This window comes from Lissotriton helveticus, chromosome 2_1, assembly GCF_964261635.1.
Source record: "Lissotriton helveticus chromosome 2_1, aLisHel1.1, whole genome shotgun sequence".
Classification (NCBI taxonomy): Eukaryota; Metazoa; Chordata; class Amphibia; order Caudata; family Salamandridae; genus Lissotriton; species Lissotriton helveticus.
In genome coordinates, this window is record NC_136059.1 from 1,945,553,484 (window position 1) to 1,945,577,219 (window position 23,736).

At 45.6% G+C, this 23,736-nt stretch overlaps 1 protein-coding gene across 1 annotated transcript in view; it reads right to left on the reverse strand.

The window, feature by feature from the left end:
- LOC144820348 (uncharacterized) overlaps positions 1–22,921 on the reverse strand; it is a 33,568-nt gene extending 10,647 nt beyond the window's left edge. Inside the window, exon 1 of the mRNA XM_078677913.1 lies at positions 22,723–22,921. Within this exon, the coding sequence (XP_078534039.1) occupies positions 22,723–22,921 (199 nt within the window). The remainder of the gene's footprint in view (positions 1–22,722) is intronic.
- Positions 22,922–23,736: the final 815 nt, after the last annotated feature.

Below are 23,736 nucleotides of genomic sequence, written 5' to 3' on the forward strand. Positions count from 1 at the left end.
CAAATTTGGTTGATTATCCTCATCTGGGGACAAAGCGTTCTGGTGCTCGCCTCCCAAAATGGCGACAGATCTACCTCCTTGAAGCTTGAGACTCAGTCTGACGTGTGTAAGCAGGTTTACATTACTAGGCCTCAAGGTACAAGGAAGGTGTAGTATAGAAACAGAGACTAAGGCCATTAGTGGAAAAGTGTGGCTCACTGGTTAGAGGAGGCAGACCCTGAAGCAGAGGTCAGACCCGGTACCAGGGTTCAATTCCCGACGCGGCAGGGTCTTGAGCCCAATTATCTACGGACTCGATAATTCTCGTTTCGGTGCCTACTCGAATCACGGGTTCACACTCTGCAGCTCTGGGCATTAGCCTGCTTAATCTCCACTACGGCTTTCACCTTGGGGATGCCCAGTACGGGTATCTCACAGGGAAAAGCAAGGACGGGTTCCCAAGGCAAGCGCTGAGATGCCTACGGGCAATGGAGCGCTATATAAGAACGCATAATAATAATAATAATCTTGGTCTTTGACCAGCCTGAGTTTTCATGAATGTTACAGAGAATTGTGGCTTTAATTCTCTGAGCCGCTGCAAGCTGACAATGGACAGCAGACTCTAGGTTAGACACTCACGTCCTTTGTCTCCTCATTATTTCTGTTACACTACATCTGATATCTCACACCTCATCTCTTTCTTCTTCAACACAATCTTTTCAGTCTCTCCTGCAAGTACTTCCCTGCATTTCATTCACTTCGCCACGCCCGCACGCATATCCACTCATCTCTGCACACTACATTTTCTTTAACTTTCACTGTCAAAATGTTGACCGCTGTGTGCGTTCCTCACACACTTCTGCATCGAATCACAATTACACTTGGCACATCTGACCATTGCCCTGTGTACTCTCCAGAGAGCCACGTATTCGATGAGCATATAAATGCCGCTTTATAATCCACTAACAGGCACCATAAGAAATTCACACTGCCTTCGAACAGAACTCCACAGCTCACAATCGTGGACAGTTATAAACACCCACCAACAACCTGAACTCGCACAGATACATTGAGGCAACTCTTTTTACTGTACGGACTATGCATGAATAATGTGTTGCATGAAAAAAAACTACGTAAAAACAACATCTATGAAAAAGCAAACACTCTTAGGAAATGCAATAGTACATAAAACGAGAAATATAAAGAGGAACAACATCGCTGTTGCCAGGCTGAGAAGGCAGTATTTGTTTTTGCTGGCTGCTGCTGACACCCTGGAGTGGGGCACAGGGAAAGGGGGTCCAAGAAATTTACAGATGGGGCACTAGCCCCACCCGAAATCCCCCCTCACCCCTCCAGTGATCAGCCGATTTCAGTTTTTAAGCCCTGTGCAATATGAGAAGATTTCTTTAGGGTAAAACACATTTTGGCTGCTTGGTTCTGCAGTTAGAATATTTCTTTCTTTTGTGCTGTGGCGTCGACAATGTTGCTGTTATGTAGTTTTAACAATACCAATACCCTGCTAAATTTGATGTGTTGAATAAATAAGAGTTGCAGTAGAATCCTTCTAAGTAAAAAGAGATGGAAACGTGTATGTTTTGTCACTGCTTGTGTGATATGATGTCTCAAAGATAGTATCAAACCACACTGAGTTTTTTTTACTGCTTCCGGAGGAATTAGTGTGGTTCCTATTTCATACGGCCATATGATAGAACAAGCATTAAAAATGCAATAGGTCTCGGCTTTGATTAAGTTAAAGCCATTTGCTTTGCTATACAATACCATTAGCAAAGCAAATGACTTTCACGTAATCAAAGTGGGGAGGATCACACATGGGTGAGCACATCACAGAGGAAAGTGGGGAGGAAGCAAACAAGGGTGAGCAAATCACAGAGGGAAGTGGGTAGAAAGCACACAGGGTGAGCACATGACGGAGGAAAGTAGGGAGGGAGCACACAGGGAGAGCACATCACAGAGGGAAGTGGAAAGAAGCACAGAGGGTGAGCACATGGAGGTGATGGAGCAAGGATTCGCACATAAAGCGACTTGCTCGAATTCAAGAACCTCGAATAACAGTATTAATACATAACCAACATGTATGTCCTACTAAAACATCCCTTTTCCCTACATACTGGGTGTCCGAGTGAAGCAGTAAATCGATACACCTCCAAAAACTCCTGAGCCAGAAGAGGGACAGATAGAAACTAGGGCAGAAGTTCAAGCGGAAGAAAATCAAAAGTTCGAAGAGCTTGAACAGGACCATGTAGGAATAGAAAATTGTGTTCAGGAAGAAGAAAAAGAAACAGACCAAAGTTAAATCCAGCATATACCTGAACAAGGCCAGTTTAGTGACCAGGCAGAATAAACTGAAATAAGACCTGGACCTAGTCAGATAGGGAGGAAAACAGAAGAAGATCCTGAAATCAATGTGCCACAACAGAATGAAAATAAAAGAACATTTGAAGAGGGCCAAGACACAGTGCCAGTTAAAAGACTCAGAAAAGGAGACAAGGTGCCTAGATTTGTCAAAAGACTAAGACCGCGACTAAAAACAATCAACGAAGAACCTGAACAGGTGAATGAAGTCTCAAGTCAAGTAGACCTACCTGTGATACAAACCAGAAGAAGGAGTTCACGAATAAAAAGACTGAATAATAAATATCAAAGCCCTGAATGAACTTATTTTGTGTTGGAAGATTTTGAAAATTTGGAAATAAGTGACGGAAGTGATGAAGAATTGATTACTGATCAGACTGACGAAGAAGTGAGACCGACCTGAAATCCACACAGGGTAAAAGAGGCTGTGTAAAAGATACAAAGAGGGGTCGAATCTCCTTTAAGTCAAAATGGCTGATTCTTCTGTTAATGGAAGACCAAAACGAGGTTGTTTAAAAACATGCTGTAAAGTTTGTTTATGTAGTATAGCAATAGTACTTATACTTTAGATAGGACTAACAATAACTATTCCTTACATGATGAGTAAAGACACAAACCTGTACAATACTAATCAATTGCCAAAAGATACTGAAGAGCTACAAATTAGAGACACACCACAAAGAGTAGATATACAAGAGAGAGCTTAGACAAACAAAATTAGACTTAGAAGCACCAGATGAGGAAGGACTACATTATAATAAAATCAAGAACAGAACTAATTTAAATGTTTTTGCAAACCTGTTAGTACATTATGTAGAAGCTATGGAAATAGACGACTGTTATGTCTGTATGAAGCTGCCTACCTCGGTAGCTGAGGGTGTGACGTACCACCATTTGCCCTAACTTATGGAATTTCCTGCAGTGTTTTAGCTAGCCTATTTTACAAAAGAGGACCATTACAGTATTACTATTCTAATCTAGATGTGATATTTTCTGAACTTCCTGTGTGAAGAAACCTGAACCCTGTATATACAACTAGAGATGTAGCAAAATACATAAGTGAATATTTTCTAACTATAGGTAAAATAAATATACATGACGCACACAAGAATAATTTAACCTGTTCATTACACGAAAAGGAGAAAATGTTTCTGAACATGGTAGAGAAAAGAAGAAAACTTTTACAAAGGAAAGCAAATGACAAAAATCAGAAAACTTCTAAATAGGCTGAAAGCATAGGGAGCACCTCAAATGGTGGGGCTAATGCTGCTATGTTGCTGGATTTCGAAAAGAAGGGGAAACTTTGTCTTCAAAGAGAAAGAACCAGTTATTATAACAATATATTCATTGGTTCCAGTGAGTGCGAGCACAATTACAAGGTAATTGGGGGTTGGGGTTTCAAAGATGGGTCAGAGCCTGTGTTTCCTGGAATCTATTATATATGTGGGAACAAGGCTTATTTCAAATTGCCCGACCATTGGTATGGGAGTAAAAGGGAAAGTGTTGGTGAAATAGTAGGTGATATTTTTAGTACATTGATACCTACAGTGGGAGTGGCTTTGAATACACACAGAATCTGCAAATTGTCTACAGTAGTAGATCGGTTATCAACTGACACTGCTGGAGGTTTCCTGATGGTCAATACCGAATTGGTTGCGATTAGATCAACGGTTTTACAAAATCGACTTGCTCTTGACACGTTATTGGCAAAAGAGGGCGGAGTCTGCAGAATGTTGAAAGCGCAACATTGTTGCACTTACATACCAGACGGAAGTGTGGAAATTAAAGGGTATGTGAGAAATATTACAAATTTGGAAAAAGAGCTTGGAAGAGACTTACTGATGGGGTCTCCGCCGTAGGTAGTTGGTTTTCTAATTTAGGTAAGAGTTTTGTGAGCAAAATACTGATGCCAATAGCGGGAATAGGTCTACTAGTGTTCATAATAATAATTTGCTGCAAGTGTCGAAAACACAAAAAGAAATATTCTATGAATATATTCTATGAATAAGCGAGGAGTAAAAAGGAATATTGAGGAGCTCGAATTAGAAGAATTGAATAACCAGATTTATGAGAAAATGAAAAATTCTCATCCTGATAAAAATGCTGAGAAAAAGCAAAATAGAAAGTTCGAAGAGATTGAGATGGGTGAAATGTGAGAAGTTGGCATCTGGTTCCATTAATTGTGATGATATAAAATATCATCAAAGAGGGAATTGATGGAGCAAGGATTCGCACATAAAGCGACTTGCTCGTATTCAAGAACCTCGCATAACAGTATTAATACATAACCAACATGTTTGTCCTTCTAAAACTTCCCTTTTCCCTACATACTGGGTGTCCGAGTGAAGCTTGCTTATGTGTTTTCTAATCCTAATACACTTTCAAATAAAATGGCTACTGCTACGCGGAAATTTCTACTGCACATGCGTCAGTCATACCCATGTGACGTGACGTACTCGCAGTTTTGGAGGGAAGCTGTTCGCATCTGCGCATTAGAATTAAGATGGCTGCTTTGTGTTCTCACATGCGAGAAGCTTGCATTGCTGCTTTTGCTAAGCTGTTCCTTCTGCTGAATCCTTATACTATAGTTTATTATAAAGTAATGGGTATAGAGTAGAAGTTCATGGTATACAGTAAAATCATTTATTCCGTGCTCTAAAACTGTTTCCTTTTACTTTTCATGTATCATAATCTTTGGGCCGGAGGGACGGGAATACCCCATTTTGAAAATCCTTTTGCACACGGCACTCTACAAGAGGAGGGCTGAAGTCATCTGTCATTGAAACCAAGCCAAGACAAGAGACAGCCAAGATGCGCCTGGGAAGCTGACCTCTCCCCTCAGTCGAAGAAGCCAGAGTGTACCTGTTGAATTACAATGTATTTATTAATAAAGCGACCATTGTGAAGTGAAATGCAGATGTAATGTGAACCTGAAAATGATGGACGGGAACGTAAAAATTAATATTCATTGCTGAAGTAACAAAATGTAGGTGGTGTGTCGACCTCTCCTCCTCTCTTGTCAAATCGAAATTGGGGATCCTTACACTTGCAACATTGGGAGGTGGTACACTGACCTGGAAAATAGTATAATTAGCAGAGGTTTAGCTAGAGAAATTGTCCGACTTGTCCGAATAGCTGACCTGTCACTGACCCAAAGCACTCAATAGCTGATCGAGAACAGAGGTGCTGCCGAGCACTCTGTCAGAAGATTCGTTGACCCAATCGGCGTTCTGGGACCTTAAGTGCTTGGCGAAGCACTTTGCTGGGGAAATCGATAACCCAATCGGGGTTCTGACTGATAGCTGCAGAGAGGGGGTAGCGCAGGCGTTGCAACTGAACTGCGGGTGCTGGTCTCAACTTTCGGTGGTCCGGTTCTGATCCAAATCTGGTCTACCCTGTCCTGAATTTCTATACTGCACCGGCTGGCCTACTGGCAACTTCATTCCTTGGGGTTTCTTCTGTCCTCTTAACTGACCCGTGGCCATGGTTGGTCTTCGCACCGTTCTAGGTAAATATAAACCTGTGTGGGAAACAAATAGTACATTTGCGTCCTTTTCTTACCCTCCCTGAATCTTGCTAAAGTCATATTTGCATATGATCCTTTTTCTCTCCCCCTCCTGTGAGATATTATTAAATCGTGATTCTTGTTAATCTAGCATGACCCAATTTTCTCCTATCCTTTAGAAGTGAAGATAAAGAACAGTTCATAAAATATAGATGTACCTTTTCTTTACCCTCCTTTAGATGAACTAAAGTGGTTGCTCTGAATTATTAGCGTGTTCCACTTTATTACCTTCACTATAGCTTCATGGTTAAATCAGTGTCGTCATATTAATTTGTGTTCTCATCTTTTACCCACCCGTTATTAGCGATTAAACTGTGACTTCTAGCATGTCCCTTATTTACCCCGTCCTTTAGAAAACACCATTTCAAGTCTGATTTCTGTGAGCTCATTACAGTATGCTCCCTTTCCTTTAGAAATCTAAATGGTTGGCATAATATATCTTTTGCATAGTTACACGCTATTCATGATTCTGATTATTGATAGCTTGCTTGCTGTAAACCTTTGGCTTACGACTTTGGAAGAGAATTAGATAAAGGTTTTTGAAACTTCTCGAGTCTGTGGTTATTATATGAGTGCATATTATTGTATTGCTACCATACCCTATGTATGCTAACTCCCTGATCCCACAGGTCTACGGATACCAGTGACCAGGAGTGTAAGTCAAGGTATAGGACCTAGTAAAATATCAATATCTGATAGTCAGTGCCCAGGTTACCTGTTCTAAATAGTTGGGATTAAAATTGTTTATGGGCCTAGGTGAATATCTTGGTTAATTATAGACGGGTGACCTGCGCGCTCTATCAGAGGGAAATGGAGAAGAAGCACACAGGGTGAGCACATCACGGAGGGAAGTGAGAAGAAGCACACAGGGTGAGCACATCACAGCGGGAAGTGGGAAGAAGCACACAGGGTAAGCACATCACAGAGGGAAGTGAGAAGAAGCACACAGGGTGAGCACATCACAGAGGGAAGTGGGAAGAAGCACACAGGGTGAGCACATCACAGAGGGAAATGGTAAGAAGCCTGCAGTTGCTCCTTAAGGTGCTGCACTTCCCGGCGAGCGGCCGCAGTGGGCACCTTAGTCCTCAACACCTGCTTGGAGCGGCGCGAGGCAACACCACACTGAACATAAACATGTTTTGAGCTGTTCAACAAAGAGGACACTAAAACCTCAGGGGGGAGGTGGGGGACTTAAAATTCACCGTGTGGCACAGAAACGTATGGATTCTTAACTCAGGACTAACAAACAAAAAAAACTCTTGCCACAAAATGATTCAACCTAGCATCAGGATGCGCACCATTTTGTGCTGATGCATTTTCACTGTCTCTAAATTCGCTATCGGACCAGTGTAAAAGAATACGTTCAACGTCGCCATCACTTAAACTAAACACAAATATGCATGTTTAGGTATATAGTAAACAGAGCTCACTGAAAACCAGAATGTTCATCAAAACAGCCGAGTACACCAACCTTTCTTTGGGCACTAATATTTGCCATGACAACCAGTGTTATTTTTGTAGGCCTGGACCCCACAAATAACCAAGGGCTTTCTTGGTTTCTTTCCTCGTTCTAATAAAAACGGTCCTACTTTCATACAGGAACTATAAAGATGCCTGCCACAAAGGACACTGAATGTATTCACTGCATTTAATTGTAGCATAGAGTACCTGAGTTCAAGTTCCTCTACAAGCACTTGGAGTAAACCTCGGAAGCTAGAGGACCTTGGAGTTAAATGCACAAAAGAGGTAAATTGGTCATCCCGTCAATACAAAAGACCATCCCAAATCAGAGCTCTGCGCTACCGTGCCTTCACAGCCGCCCTCATCCTCCTGGACCTATCAGCAGCCTTTGACAAAGTCTGCCACCGAACCCTATCAGCACGCCTCCATGACGCCGGAATCAAAGGGAAGGCCCTGGCCTGGACCACATCCTCTCCGGCAGAACCCAGAGCGTCCGCCTCCCACCCTTCCGCTCAAAAAGCGGCGTCCCACAAGGATCCTCCCTCAGCCCGACGCTGTTCAATATCTACATGGCACCGCTCGCCCACGTCTCACGACAACACAACCTCAACAACATCTCCTACGCCGAAGACACCCAGCTGATCATATCATCATATCCCTCACCGAAGACCCCCACACCGCCAAAGCCAACCTCCACAAAGGAATGAAGGCCGTAGCCGACTGGATGAAGGACAGCAGACTAAAGCTGAATTCAGACAAGACGGAGGTACTCATTCTCAGACCCACCCCATCGGCCTGGGCCCACATCGCTAGGCACAGCCCCGGAACCCCCAGACCACGCACGCAACCTGGGAGTCATCCTCGACTTCACCTTCTCCATGACCAGGCAAGTCAACGCCGTTTCTGCGTCCTGCTTCAACACCCTCCGAATGCGCCGCAGGATCTTCAAATTGATCCCCCCGACGCAAGAAAAAACGTCACCGAGGCCCTCGTCACCAGCAGACTCGACTACGGGAACACTCTCTACTCAGGAACAACAACCAAGCTCCTGAGACGACTACAACGAATCCAGAACGCCTCAGCACGACTGATCCTCGACGTCCCCCGACGCAGCCACATCACACCCCACCTGAGAGGCCTACACTGGCTCCCCTTCAGCAAGAGGATCACCTTCAAACTCCTCATCCACGCACACAAAGCCCTACACAACACTGGACCCACATACCTCAACAACCGACTCAGCTTCTACACCCCCACCCGAAGCCTCCGCTCAGCCAACCGCACGCCCTCGCCACAGTTCCTCGTATCCGGAAAGCCACAGCCGGTGGCAGAACCTTCTCCTACCTCGCCGCCAAGACCTGGAAAACTCTTCCCACCAGCTACGACAGACCCAGGACCTGCTGGCCTTCAGAAGACTTCTCAAGACCTGGCTCTTCGATCAGTAGCACACTCCCCCCCCCCCCCGCGCCTTGAGATCCTCACGGGTATGTAGCACGCTCTAGAAATGGATTGATTCATTGATTGATTGATTGCTGTGGGCATGAGAGTTGAGGGCAGAGGCATCTGGCCACATTGAAACCTAGAAAGTTGCGGGTTCGATCTGTGCAGATGAGGTCGTTGGTGCGGGGTGTCGCAGGAGGGCCAAATTCGAAAGGCCTGCTAGTCCTATTTGCTGTGCGACAGAAATATTTGCTTCCTTTTTTAAGAACGGAAGGTGCTTGCCCCTATGGAGAATGTTACCGAAAAGGAAGTTCTGGGTATATTTGCAGAGGGGTGACTAGAGGGGTTTTAGACCTAAATAATTGCAAGGTGTAGTGGTATGGGGGAGCTGCTAAGGCGGGTGAAACAGAGATATTTACAATATGAAGGGGAGTGTAATAGTGACAGCTATCACTAATTGCGTCAAATGGATACGTGGGAACTGCTAGCAGCATCTGCAGCGGCAGAATGTGTGGGGACTGCTAACATAATTTTATTCAGTGGGGTATGTATGAGCTGCTAGCACCATTTACAGCTGCGGTATGTGCAGGAGTTGTTGCCATTTACAGCGTCGGGGTATACAGGGTCGGCTGGCATCATTTGAAAATTAGGCTACTAGGGCCGTCTGCAACGGTGAGCTGTTTAGCAGGTATCTTTTGCAACAGTGGGCGGTGTAGTGGCTACTGGCACCATCTGAAGTGGGGGTTACTAATAGGCTGCTGGTGCCGTGCACAGCGGGGGTATTTTCAGATGGAGATGTTATTGCTTGTAATGGTGTACGATTCAGAAAAGGGGGTGGTGATGAACAGAGTGTCTGAATTAAGCAGACCACTCTTACCCAGTCCAAAGATCAGGGCTTGATCCATCACCGTTATTTAGCTCACTGCCCCTTCCCAGCTCAGAACCTGGCTATATGCAAATTAGTCTGTCCCTGGCCCAGTGCATCATGGGAACAGGGCAGACCAAACTACCAAGCCAATTCTTCACCAGAAAGGAGACAAGCTACCGGGACCGGTTTCTGGCATTGCAGCCTCGTCGGCCCGGCTTGCTTGAATCCTGATGGAGCAGTGAGCAAGGGACTCATGTCTGAGTATACCCTGCCACACCTATAGTGGCCAAAAACGATTCAGAAAAGGGGGTGGTGATGAACAGAGTGTCTGAATTAAGCAGACCACTCTTACCCAGTCCAAAGATCAGGGCTTGATCCATCACCGTTATTTAGCTCACTGCCCCATCCCAGCTCAGAACCTGGCTATATGCAAATTAGTCTGTCCCTGGCCCAGTGCATCATGGGAACAGGGCAGACCAAACTACCAAGCCAATTCTTCACCAGAAAGGAGACAAGCTACCGGGGACCGGTTTCTGGCATTGCAGCCTCGTCGGCCCGGCTTGCTTGAATCCTGATGGAGCACTGAGCAAGGGACTCATGTCTGAGTATACCCTGCCACACCTATAGTGGCCAAAAACGATTCAGAAAAGGGGGTGGTGATGAACAGAGTGTCTGAATTAAGCAGACCACTCTTACCCAGTCCAAAGATCAGGGCTTGATCCGTCACCATTATTTAGCTCACTGCCCCATCCCAGCTCAGAACCTGGCTATATGCAAATTAGTCTGTCCCTGGCCCAGTGCATCATGGGAACAGGGCAGACCATACTACCAAGCCAATTCTTCACCAGAAAGGAGACAAGCTACCGGGGACCGGTTTCTGGCATTGCAGCCTCGTCGGCCCGGCTTGCTTGAATCCTGATGGAGCAGTGAGCAAGGGACTCATGTCTGAGTATACCCTGCCACACCTATAGTGGCCAAAAACGATTCAGAAAAGGGGGTGGTGATGAACAGAGTGTCTGAATTAAGCAGACCACTCTTACCCAGTCCAAAGATCAGGGCTTGATCCATCACCGTTATTTAGCTCACTGCCCCATCCCAGCTCAGAACCTGGCTATATGCAAATTAGTCTGTCCCTGGCCCAGTGCATCATGGGAACAGGGCAGACCAAACTACCAAGCCAATTCTTCACCAGAAAGGAGACAAGCTACCGGGGACCGGTTTCTGGCATTGCAGCCTCGTCGGCCCGGCTTGCTTGAATCCTGATGGAGCAGTGAGCAAGGGACTCATGTCTGAGTATACCCTGCCACACCTATAGTGGCCAAAAACGTTTCAGAAAAGGGGGTGGTGATGAACAGAGTGTCTGAATTAAGCAGACCACTCTTACCCAGTCCAAAGATCAGGGCTTGATCCATCACCCCCTTTTCTGAATCATTTTGTCCACCATAAGCGTGGAAGGGTATACTCAGATGTGAGTCCCTTGCTCATTGCACCATCAGGATTCAAGCAAGCCGGGCCGACGACGCCTGAAATGGCAGAAACCGGTCCCCGGAAGCTTGTTTCATTCCCAGTATAAAAATTGGCTTGGTAGTTTGGTTTGCCCTGTTCCCATCATTCACTGGGACAGGAACAGACTAATTTGCATATAGCCAAGTTCTGAGCTGGGATGGTGCAGTGAGCTAAAAAACGGTGATGGATCAAGCCCTGATCTTTGGACTGGGTAAGAGTGGTCTGCTTAATTCAGGCACTCTGTTCATCACCACCCCCTTTTCTGTAATGGTGTACAGCAGTGGTTCCCAAACTTTTGACTCCGGAGGACCCCCATTGAGTCACCACTGGAAGCCAGGGACCCCCAAGAAATTTGTATGAGTTAAATGTCAAATTTTAAAACAGTAATTTGAAAAAAATACACACGTGTGCACACAAAACAAATACTCAAAGTTCTAAGGATATTGGGGCCAGATATACGACCATTTCATTTAGCACCTCGCAATTGGCGACACATTGCGAGTGGCAAATTGCGAGTCGCTAAATGAAATGTACAACAGTGTGTTTAACACTGTTTGGGATTCCCAATGGGTTCGCAAATTGCGACGTTCGTTAATATTTGCGAGCCCATTGGGAATGGCAGCCCTCAAAGGTATGGTGGCCTGCTGGGCTCTGCAGGCCACCATGTCTGGGACTGCTTTTAAATAAAGCAGTTTTTAAAAAATGCAGCCCGTTTACCATGCATTTAAAAAAAAAAAAGAAAATTACGTTTTCCTTTAATTTTCTAAGGGCAGGCAGAGGTCCCTGGGCCACTGCCTGCCCTTAAAACATTCTTTTGCATGCATTTGCAAAAGGGAAGGGGTCCCCTGCGAATCCATTACCATCTACTTGAAGTAGGTGGTAATTGCGAGTGTTTTGGGACCGCAAAACATTTGTACATGGTTTTGAGACTCGCTATTTGGAAGGGAATGCCCCTTCCAAATAGCAAGTTGCAAAACCTACTTAGCAAGTCACAAACAAATTGCGTCTCACGAAATAGGCAATGTACATGGCTCAATAGGTTTCTGCAAGCGCAAACGGGTTCGCGAACCCGTTCGCGCATATAAAAACGGATTTTACATCTGGCCCTTAGTATTTTATATTGAAGTAATAGCCCCTCTGTCACAAGTATTTCATTTGTTTTATAGCATCTCTCATACCATTGTAGTATGTCAGAGCACTTTACATCACACACATATAGAGACATTGAATCATACATGTAAATCAGTGTGTATATAAAATGTTTAAAGAGTGCTTGGTCTGGAAAAGCACAAACTCAGGATCCAGAACATAACACAGTGGTTAGCTCTGACTTTAACATTAAAAATGTATTCCCACCCAAATAAATCTTTTTAGCAGCATCAGGATAATGAATAACTGGGAAAAAAACATAAGTTACTAACTGGTACCATGCAGTTTGCAAGCAGCTCTTTGATGACAGTTTATAGGTCCCTCTGCTACATTACGACTGTCACTTATACAGTGCACAGTAACAAAATAATCTCTGTGACAAAAGCAGTAACCACGAACCTATGCACATAAAATACTGCTTTTTAAAATGCATGTTACACATTCTTTGCAGTAGGCACATTAACCCTCTGCACTACACTAGTTAAGTCAAAGCTGCCACTGAACAAAACTCTCCTCACGCTCCAGCAGGTACATTAATCACTGGCATTATCTTGACACTTTTATTGTTGCTGGAAAGCTGCTAATTATACAAGAAACTTTTCTGTCCTTTTAAGAGTATAAAACTGTTGCCTACGGACCCCCTGGAAATGTGTCACGGACCCCTGGGGGCCCGCGGACCCCAGTTTGGGAATCACTGGTGTACAGTATACGGGGCTGTTCGAAATAAGTGCAGTGAGAGAGATGTAGTGGCCCGCCTGTATGATTAGCAGCAAGGGTGGTAGCACTATTTCCAGGGGTGTTGTATTTGCAGGCTAGCATCGCGTGGCCCCTTAGTTTGAGAAGAACTCCTGTCTTGCGATGCTGGCTTCTAACTGCGGGGTTGGACTGACGGGCCTCTGATTGACTGAGCTCTCTGTCAGTCTGCACGCACTGGAGAGACCCCCAAGAGCCGGGAACAAAGGACTGACCCAATCGATATCACCCCCTTCCAGGAACCCTGTCCGAGGCTCACAACGACGCACTCCCTGGAGACCCCTCTATTAAATAAACCTCCCTCCATCTCCGGCCTTAACACCGCCAGTCACAGGTCCCTCGGCAACCCACCCTCGTCTCAGGCTGCACCTGATAATCACGGCGCTCACCCTCTGCATCAAACTCTTTCCCTGAACACTTCGCTAAACGACCACCGGGGCTGTCACTCACCCGCACGCCCACTACAGCCCTGCGGGTAGAGGCTCGGAATGCCGTGCTGGGGGTGGACGGGGGAAGACGCCCGCGGGCAGCCAACTCCCTTGGAGCGCTACACGCCATATCCGGGCACAGCCTTCGCGGGCGGTGAATGGTAAGTGTAGGGCCGAAGAGGAGGGGCAAAGGCAGCGTCACCCAGACATCCGCTACAGGGGAATGGGGTGTGATCCACAGGGACACATGGAGCATGGAAAAAAACTCGGTTTAGGTTTTGAAGAGTGTGGTGAGGTGCTACGTCGCTGAAATAATCCACCAAGGCTGCATGAAGTGGCTAAAGAATACTGTTACTTTTCCAAAACACCAGCACTTTTACCCAAGAGCTGACTTAAACACGCTCCTGCCCAACCCCGCTGGTTCATGAGTTTAATCCTGGCACTCTTGGGTATGGATAAGGTTCTACATCTCACGAGTTTTCTGAAAGGTGTTTGAGGAGCCCCATGATTGATTGGAAGGGAGGGGGAGGGACAGCAGAGAGAGTGGGGTTGAGGAGCTACGAGAGGGAAAACAAAACAAGCCTCGATCTCTTGTCATTATGGGGACATGTGTTTAAACACATGGCCCCATAAAGATAAGAAACCTTTAACGGCAGAAGGAAAGCAGGTGAGCCCGTCCAAGTGGGCCGTCTGAAAAAGCCAAAAGTAGACGTCAGAAAAAGCTCTTTTCCAATGGCTGGCCACTGTTTAGCATAAACGGTGACGCCAGCCAATGGAAAAGAGGGGCGGGGCTCAAATTGCTTTACCAAAACTCCTCAAAATCATGAAATCTCGCTGAGCGAGCTGCGCATGTGTGCAGCAACGCTAGCCGAGACCTAAAAATGTAGCATGATGTTGTAAAAGTTGATCTCTATCTCATAAAAATGTGTGCTTAACAATATGAACATTAATGCACAAAATCATTGTACATGAACTGTATTTTCTGTGCCTGACTAAACTAGTTCCAAATTAGGCCTAACTCTCAACTTGAGTTTTTCAGTGCAGCCATGATGTTTATTTTTATTTCTCCAAAATGTGCACTATGTAATGCTTTTTATTGGCATACTGTTTTCGAGGCAGCTTTTAGCAACAGTGAACATCCTTCCTTTCAATAATGAAGTGAATCCATTTATGAATGAGCCTTCCATTATCAGTGTGAATGCCACATCCGATGATATTACTTTAGAATAGAACACATCCATATCCATATTAGGGGATAGTGATAGTATGGTGGTATTTGGTGAGGTATAATTCTGTACTGTGATTTGTTTAACTTTACTCACCTTTTGCTGACAGTGTGATTTCTATTGACTTCTATTGTGAATTTCCCTTATAAAACATGGCATTTTTTTGGGAGGTGAGCCAGTTGTCTTTGCCCTGTCTCCAGTGACTGAACCCTTGTTGGTTTGTCTCATACTTTGGACTTTTTGCCCTGACTTAATGTCACTCTCTTTCTGCATTTGCGTGTGCCTTAGGCCAAATCCGTACTTCATTTATTTGCATTTTGACTTCTGTACTGCTCATTGAATCATTAAATAAACCTTCATGGTTTATGTGAGAAAGTCGATTATTAATTGAAGTGGATGGTAGTCCTTTTCACGTAATAATGACACTATTCATTACTAGGTCCATTTAGATCTCAATAATTTAATCATGAGCACAGCCCTTGATAGCTGCAGCACGCAGGCTTAACTTAGGAGAAATGTGTAAAACATTTATCAGTATCAAAACAGTTAAAAAGTAGAAAACAAAAAACAATAAAAATCTCACTCTAATTTATAAATATAGAGAAATGTTTAATGAGCAAAGAAACACCAAAAGGACAAAAATCAGATGTGGGGAACCAAAGATTTGTTTTTTAGAACTTTTAGTTGTTGAAAAAGTAGCCACATCCTAGCTCTTGGGTTTAGGCAGGGGAAATACACTCTGACACTTATTCAAGGACCCCAGACCTAAGGGACACCACTTGAGGCTCAGGACTCACTCCAGGGGAAGCCAGCAGCGTTCATCAGGACGGTGGTCTTTTTGCGGCTTTTGTGTCCCTGTATCTTAACAGGAGGTCAGTTAACTGGCCATTGCAGTTCACTTCTCAGTCCCTGGGCACAAGTAAGAGCAGGCCCAGCCCTTGGGGTCTCTCTGCTCACGTTCAACAGCAAGTACAGTCCTTCTTCTGTCTTTACAGGGCCCAGAGGTGTTCTTAAGATGGTATTCCGCGGTGCCACTTTCATTCCTGGAACTAGCTTGTGGGTGGCGGAAACCGCCTGGCCAATGGGTTAAACATTCCTAGGGTCAACCGTGCCCACATTTACATACTTTTCTGGGGTATGACCCTAAAAAATACCACAGTGCCCTGCTCTGCAAAAATACAACATGACAGAATCTTTTATCCCCTAGGCAAAGCTCTGTGCAAACCTATGAGGTGTGTCTGGGAATATGAGGAACTCTCCCTGCAAACCAATTCTGGCTGCCACTGCCACTATGGCTTCTGGGACAATGTCTGTGGCAGGTCAAGGTGTGAGTTACATCTGCCTATAACAAGTGGTGCTCCTTGGATCTTGTGCAGTTGGTGGGTACATCCTCCTGGCTATCCTTTCAAGAGGTGGCCACCCCTTCTCCCAGCCAAGGCCATTGTGTTTCCTTCTCTGGAGCCATTCATACATCCCAGCAGGCTGCCAGATGAGAGTTTGGGATTAACTTTAAAAAGGTTACTAAATGTTTTAGGCAGTATAATGCAAACTTTCTAATATTCAACTTGACCATCAAATCAGATTTTAAATTCCTGTTATATTGAGTACAAGCCTTAGCAATTGTTACTATAGTTGGAGACAAATATTTTTTTTTATTCTGCTGATAAGGTATAGTTTACTTTTGATTGTATTGACTGAACATTCTGATAAAAAACAGTCAAACACTTCACAAAGAGCTCAATGTTCACAACTCTTCTCTCTTCTCTCTTCCTCAGATGAGGTGCACAAACACAGTAGTGAAGAAAGCTGTGGTTGTGTCACAAGCTGTGAGAAGATGTCTTGCTTCTTCCTCTGTGTCAGACCTGCAGCGTGTTTTTTGCATAGGTGAAGAAACTTCAGTAAAGGGCAATGGTTTTATAAATTTAGTAAAAGAAGTCAAAAACATCCAGGCCTCGATTTAGAGAGGTTGCATTGGTGCTCACTCATGCTATGCAAATTTGCACTGTGCACACAAGACTTTTTTTATTTTTAAATACATTGATGCAAGGCTTTGATGCTCTTTGCATTATGCCGCTTAGTATAATGCAAGCACCGTACAGACAGTTAATAAATTCCCCCTTTCTTCTCTTCACTCACTGCAGCACTGCATCTTTTTAAAACCGCTTCCCCCCCCCCCTTACTGTGGCAGAGCAGTAAGTGCTGCATTAGGGAAGATCAGTTTATCAGTTACAACTCATACAAACACTGATTGATAAGGTGACTCATTCATTTCAAGTATTTTTTAGTGATAACAAAGCATCATTTAGGCACAAAGGTTGTCAGTGTTCTGAGGAATATGCAGAACTACTAGTCTGAGCAATGTTTCTGGAATGCATGATACCCCCACCAATATGCAGCATATTGTTTACTACACCTTTTAGCTTCAAGTTTCTTGCAGTGCAGTTCAGATTTCCACTTTATGTTCAGAGATAGGGTGATCACTTTGTCACAACTACAAATCTAAATTGTTTTGAAGTTCTTGATTGGTACATGTAAACAAATTCAGATGTGGTAGGGATTATAGGTCTGGAATAGGAGTAGTTTCTGCAGATGTTAGTGCATTGAAAACAGGATTAGATTAGAGGCCGGAGAGGACAAACAGGGAGGGGTCACTACCAAAGGATTGGCATTCTGCCATTGGGTTTTTTCTATACTCACCTCAAGCTCAATGGTAAGAACAGTAGTACAAATATGAATACATCCCTCTTTACTCAGGTACCAAAGGAACACTTCTCCTTTCAAGCCAGGCTCTTTCCAGGTTGGATATCCCTGATTGACTAAAGTCAAGCAGTAGTAAAATGATGCCACCTGATGATGCGGCTGATGGAGCAAGGTTTCGCACGTAAAGTGCCTTGCTTGGACTCAATCCTTCCAAAAAAATAAGTAATCTACTAATAAACATGTTTTGTCTTAATAACAATGCAAAACACTGCATTTATAGTACGCTGGGGAAGCTTGCATATGTGCTTTTTACTAACCGTAACTCGAATGCATTAAAATGGCCGCCGCAACACAGGAATTTTTCTGCGCATGCGTCTGTCACACTCACGTGACATGACGTACTTACTGCTTGGTGGGAAATCTTTGCTTCTGCGCACTAGAAATAAAGATGGCTGCTCTATGTTCTCATGTGCTAAAAGCTTGCATTGTTGCTTTTACTAAGTTGTTCGTTCTACATAATCCCTAATGCTGTAGTTAGTCAGTCAAAATATCTTTATTCGATTTAGTTAAAAATCATACAAAGAGATAAAAACATTTCATATACTTTAAAATATATACAGTACAAACTATTTACAAATTATTTACAATGGCAAACAAATCAGAGCATACGTACGCTTAATAAAAGAAGGAAGACAAATGTTTAGTTCATTCAATATTACACCAGGATTTCGCGTCTTAATTAACACAGTTTCATGGGGGGCCATTGGTCTGATGTATATGTTTTTTGGTTCTAGCTGCCGCCACCAAGAAGTTAGCCATACAAAAAGTAGTACGTATGTTAGTCAATGATTGTAGGTAGAGCAAGGCTGGTCTCACTTGTGTGAAGCCCGCCTCCTTTAGAACCGGTAGCAGATGTTTTTTTCTTGGCTTTAGATAAAACCCACAAAACATAACAAAGTGCATGGTATCTTGGGTGGAAAAATAATCACAACTACAGGGGGGGGCTAGTTCAGGTTTTTCCCATGTTTTAAAATTGCCCAAATAAAAATGTAACAAATTAAACCTGAATTTAATTAGAAGGAACCTGTGAAATGGGGTCGTGACAAAAACAAGATAAGGTGCTAGTGCAAATGAGTTTACGAGTAAATAATGTCTCCTCACTGCTGGTTTTGCTAATTCCTTTTCCTCACGATATGCTCTTGCCCTCCTCAAGAATTGCTTTTTAACAATATCAATATCCTGAATCTTGATGTCATGAGGGGAAGTAAAGAGCTCTGGTCGACCCAGATCTGAAAACGCCTTCATCAAATAGGCCAACCATGGAATCCTTTTAAAGTGGTCTAGAGACAGTACATCAGCCATGATCTTATGGTTGAGTGGCAGATCTTCATTAAGCCAAGTCTTCAACCAAAAGATCAATGGCGCCATGTTCAGCCCATCAATGAGGAAGTCTAAGCCCACCTCCATGTGTATGGAGTAAGTCGGTGTGGACTGAGGGACAGACAGGAAAGTTCGTATAAATCTGTTCTGAATTGGTTCCAAGTTTACATAACCCCAAAGGGGTGAACCATATGAGGCCAGGGCGACTGATTTACTTTTATAGATTTTCAGAAGCGCTTCCATGGGCCTAGCGCCTAACCTGCCCGCAAAGCCCATGAGGGCTGCCGATGATCTAATCACCGCCAACCTCTTTGCCCTCACCTGAGGTCCCCAGGAACCTCTCTGATCGAAGAGAACCCCAAGGTAGGGGAAAGTAGCGACTCTGGAAACAACCTCGCCCTTACACTCAAAAATTTTGGTTTTCCTCTTGCTGCTTTGTCGCCCCACTACCATGGTATGGGATTTATTTGTATTTATTTTTAGGTCAAGCTGGTCCATAAATGTACCAAAAGCGTCCAATAAGCGTTGAAGGCAGACGCCAGTGCGGGCAATCAGCACGGCGGCGTCCGCATACAGTAGCGCGGGGATCTTAACTGCTCCTGCACGCGTAACGTCACCCTCAACCTCCTCCAGGTAGGTGCCCAGTCCATTGATATAAATGGTAAAAAGCAACGGGGCCAATATACAGCCCTGCCTGACCCCCCGCAAGGACTTAAAGCGGGACGTACACCTTCCTTCATTAGTAACCCGCACCGCAGCAAAGAGCTCTTGGTGTAGAGACGCCATGAATTTAACCAATGCCTCATCAATCCCCATCTTCAGCAGGATCGTCCATAACTTAGACCTGTTCACCAGGTCGAAGGCCGAGGAGAGGTCCATGAATGCTAGAAACAAGGACCCCTCCTGGCCACCGTATATTTTGAGATCAACAGGTGTAAGTTAGAGCACTGCTCGCTCGTCCGTTTCTTCTCTCTAAACCCATACTGGATCTCAGCCAGCCCGCCACAACTCTCTACTTTATCCCTCAATTTGGTTAAGAGGACTCTGCCTAAGATCTTTACTGCAGAGTCCAAGAGGGATATGGGCCTATAACACCCAGGATCATCCCGCTGGCCCTTCTTGAAAATAGGGACGATAGTAGAGATGGCCCAAGAGGAGGGTGTGGGGTTGCCATTAACGGCAGAGAAGACATTGGCCAAGACCCCCGCCCATAGCTTAGGGGAGTGTATGAAGAAATCAGCCGGCACCCCATCCGGGCCCGGTGCCTTATGTTTAGTTGTGGCGAGAATAGCTTTCTCCACCTCTGAGCTAAGAAAATAGATGGGGGTGGCGTCCAAAGTCACCAAGGGCCCAGCTTGACCTGCCAGATCATTATCCCCATACACCTTTTTAAAATGGTCCAGCCATTTATCGTCTGGGATGACGCAGTCCATAACCTCATTATTTTGGTCAGAGAAGAATGGCTGTTTAATTATTTCCCAGAATTTCTGGCTATCCTTCAGGACGGCCACGGAAAGGAGACTCTCCCAAGCTTCCTGTTTGATGTTATCTTGTCTGGTTTTTATAGCTAATTTGTAGTTTTTCCTCAATCTGACAATATCGTCCCTTATCCTAGGTGTTTTCCTCAGGGCTGACATCAGGGACCTATGTGCATTTGAGCAGGAGGCGTCAAACCAACGCTGTTTATTAGGCACTCCCTTCTTAGGTTTAACCAGAAGCTCCAGCGAAACCTGCCCACATATCGTCTCAAAGGCCCCTATGATTTCGCGATCCTGTGCATGTGGATTTTGGCACACCGCCACCTGTGCCTCAATTTTCGGGAAAACTTCCGCGTAGAAGTTCTCCGGGACCACCTTAGCCCATTTGACTCTTCTGCCCTGGTCAGAGATGCGCATGGTGCGCTCCGACCTGACTGGACCCGGGATTGGCCCCATATAGTCTCCCCAGGCTACCTTGAGTAAAACAGGATTGTGGTTGCTGTAGTGAGAGGGCACTGTGCAGTAGGTGATGGCCCTATTTAGGATGCCTGGTGTAACAAAAATATAATCGATTATAGATCCGGGATTGGTACCCGTGAAGGTAACTATTCTTGGACCCCCCTCTGGTTCAAATAAGTTAAAATTTGCCAAAAAGTCTTCCAACTCCTCCCCTCGGTTGGTGTGCTCAAAGTGGGGACCTTCGGGGCCTTCACCCCCTTCCTTGTTGCTTGTACCGCACACAAGCTTGCAGGGGTGGATATTAAAATCACCTAACAGTATGTACTCTGCATCGAAATGTGTATTCTGACTGACTAACGTTAAAACAGCATCTAAGCTAGCAACATTGCTATCACTATTATCCCTATTCCCTGAATTATAAAAGTTGATATATAAGGCCCTCCTAGTGGGACTAATTTACCTTTCCACAATAAGAATATTAGGCGAGGCAGTGCTAATCTGCCTTAGGGAACCCTTCAGTTCTAGGGAAAATAAAGTTAAAAGACCCCCCTTGGCTCTACCAGCACAGCTTGGGGTAGCCGCTTTGGCGAAACTGGCGAACCCATCCATCCAGAAATTAGCAGACGTTTCCCAAGTTTCCTGAAGGGCGATAACGTTATGCCCAAGACGAAACTCATCCACCCCTTGTCATTAAGTTTGGAGTTAAGTCCTGCCACATTCCAGCTTAGTAGCTTACATGCGTCAATCATTCTGCCCCCTACCTCATCGGTCGCACAAGTAGGGTCACCACATAGTCAGTCTATATCCTCCAAACCTGACAGGGGAGCGTAGCTGTTAGCAGTAGCCAACGCAGGACCCTCCCGAGCGTTCTGGTGGACACGGGGTTGACTAGTCTATGTGGTATTGGGGCACCTCAGGGGTTGTGGGAGTGTATGAGAGTTGAACCTGCCCTCACCTAGGGGTACGCGTCCTCCTCCCCTGCTAACCCCAGGGCCTCTACGATGCAACACGCGCTCTGGTGGGGGGTAGAAAAAACCTAGCGGGACTGGTCTTAATCGGTCCGATAGGGATATATCAGAACCGTCCCAGAAAAGTCTATCCGCTAGGTTAGCCCTGCTGAAATTAACAACCACACAGTCTCCTTGAGTGGATTTCTGATGTTTGCCAATCCAACCCACCCTCCTTGTAAATATAATCTCATCTGCGATGTTCATGCCACAACATTTATCCGTGCACCACTTTTTAGATCTAGTCCTCAAGTCCATAGGGGATTCTACCTCCCCTTCCCTTAAAGGAGGCACCCCAATAAAAACAGCTACCAAAGGGGATGCTTCAGGTGGCAAGTTAAGTTTGTATTTACTATGACAGGGTCTCAATCGGTCGGTATTGCGTGGTGGGAGCTGCGTGCATGGCAGCCCCTCCATGGTTGGAGGCAATGCTTCCAAGCCTAGGGGTAGTGTGTTGGTAACCCCTCCGTTATTATTGGTTTGTAGAACCACGCATGGTACCTGTTCCAACTCCACCCTCCCAACCTCCATCCTCTGGACCTCACCCTCGGGGCGATTCACATTTACATGAGGGACCATATTGGGTGGCGGATAATTGATAAGTCTGTCAATTAATGCACATTTCCTAAGCAGACCTTCTAGGCAAGTGTTCAGAGTGTCCACGATGTCTTTTGCTATCCCAACAAGTAGTGGTTCGATTCTGGAAACAAAAAGGTCCTCCATTTTATTACCCAATAAGTCATTTAGTGTGTTTAGTGGGCATGCGCTGGCAGCATTGTTATCCAGTGGTCCCCTACTCATAGGAGTAGTGGTCTGCTGTCTCGAATCAGGCTGACTAGCTGGAAGGGTTGGGATAGGTTCCTCAGTTACAGGGCATGTGGGCGGGAGAGTGGAAATAGTCACAATGGGGTACAGTGGTGCCGGGGGGGTGCATTTCGCGGGTGACTTACCCAGAGCTGGAGGGGAAGGGGCTACGGTGGATGATGGGGGAGTAGCTGTCAAGCCCAGTTCAGATTCAGCGTTAGCAATTTCCTTAGTTACTTCTCCCACCACTGTTGTTAAGTACGTCATTATAGAGTTGGAGTGTCTTGGAACCTTGGCTGTATTCCCAGCCTCCTCCATAATTGTGGCCTTCTTTCGCTTACCCATTTTCGATGACGGGTGTTAATGGGGTGGCCCAACCCAGCCTCCTTCTGCCCCTGACGGCCACAGACGGCCCGCCCTCTGCCCGGGCTCAGCCCGGCGTCGCCCGCGCGCGTCCCGTGACGCGGGGGCTGCGCTGGTGTTTTCTAGCGCCTCCAGGCGCGTGATTGGCGGCAGGCGGCTGTGGCAAGTGCCGCTAGGACCTCTGGGTGATGTAGTTCTCTCCTCCGCTCGGCGGCCGCTGGATGTGGTTGCGGCGGCGGGAGGGAGAGCCCAGGTACAGTGTCAGCAAGCAGGTTGCAGCGTTATGCCCCCCAGACATGAGATTGCAGCCCCCGCTCCACCGGGGCTGCGCTGGTGTTTTCTAGCGCCTCCAAGCGCGTGATTGGCGGCAGGCGGCTGTGGCAAGTGCCGCTAGGACCTCTGGGTGATGTAGTTCTCTCCTCCGCTCGGCGGCCGCTGGATGTGATTGCGGCGGCGGGAGGGAGAGCCCAGGTACAGTGTCAGAAAGCAGGTTGCAGCGTTATGCCCCCCAGACGTGAGATTGCAGCCCCCCTAATGCTGTAGTTAAAAGAAAGTAATGGGAGTAGAGTAGAGATAAGTGATGTACAGTGCATTCATTTATAAAAGTTACTAAAACTGTTTCTCTTTGACTTTGCTATTAGCTCGAGTTCTGACCAATCGAGTATAATGATGTTCCATCTTGGGTCCTGAAACTGGGCATGCGCCGAATTCACCTGAGTCTACAAGTCATGGCATTGAAATCCTGCCAACTCCTGACTTGCTCGAAAATGTTCCTGGGAACTCAACCTCCTGAACCT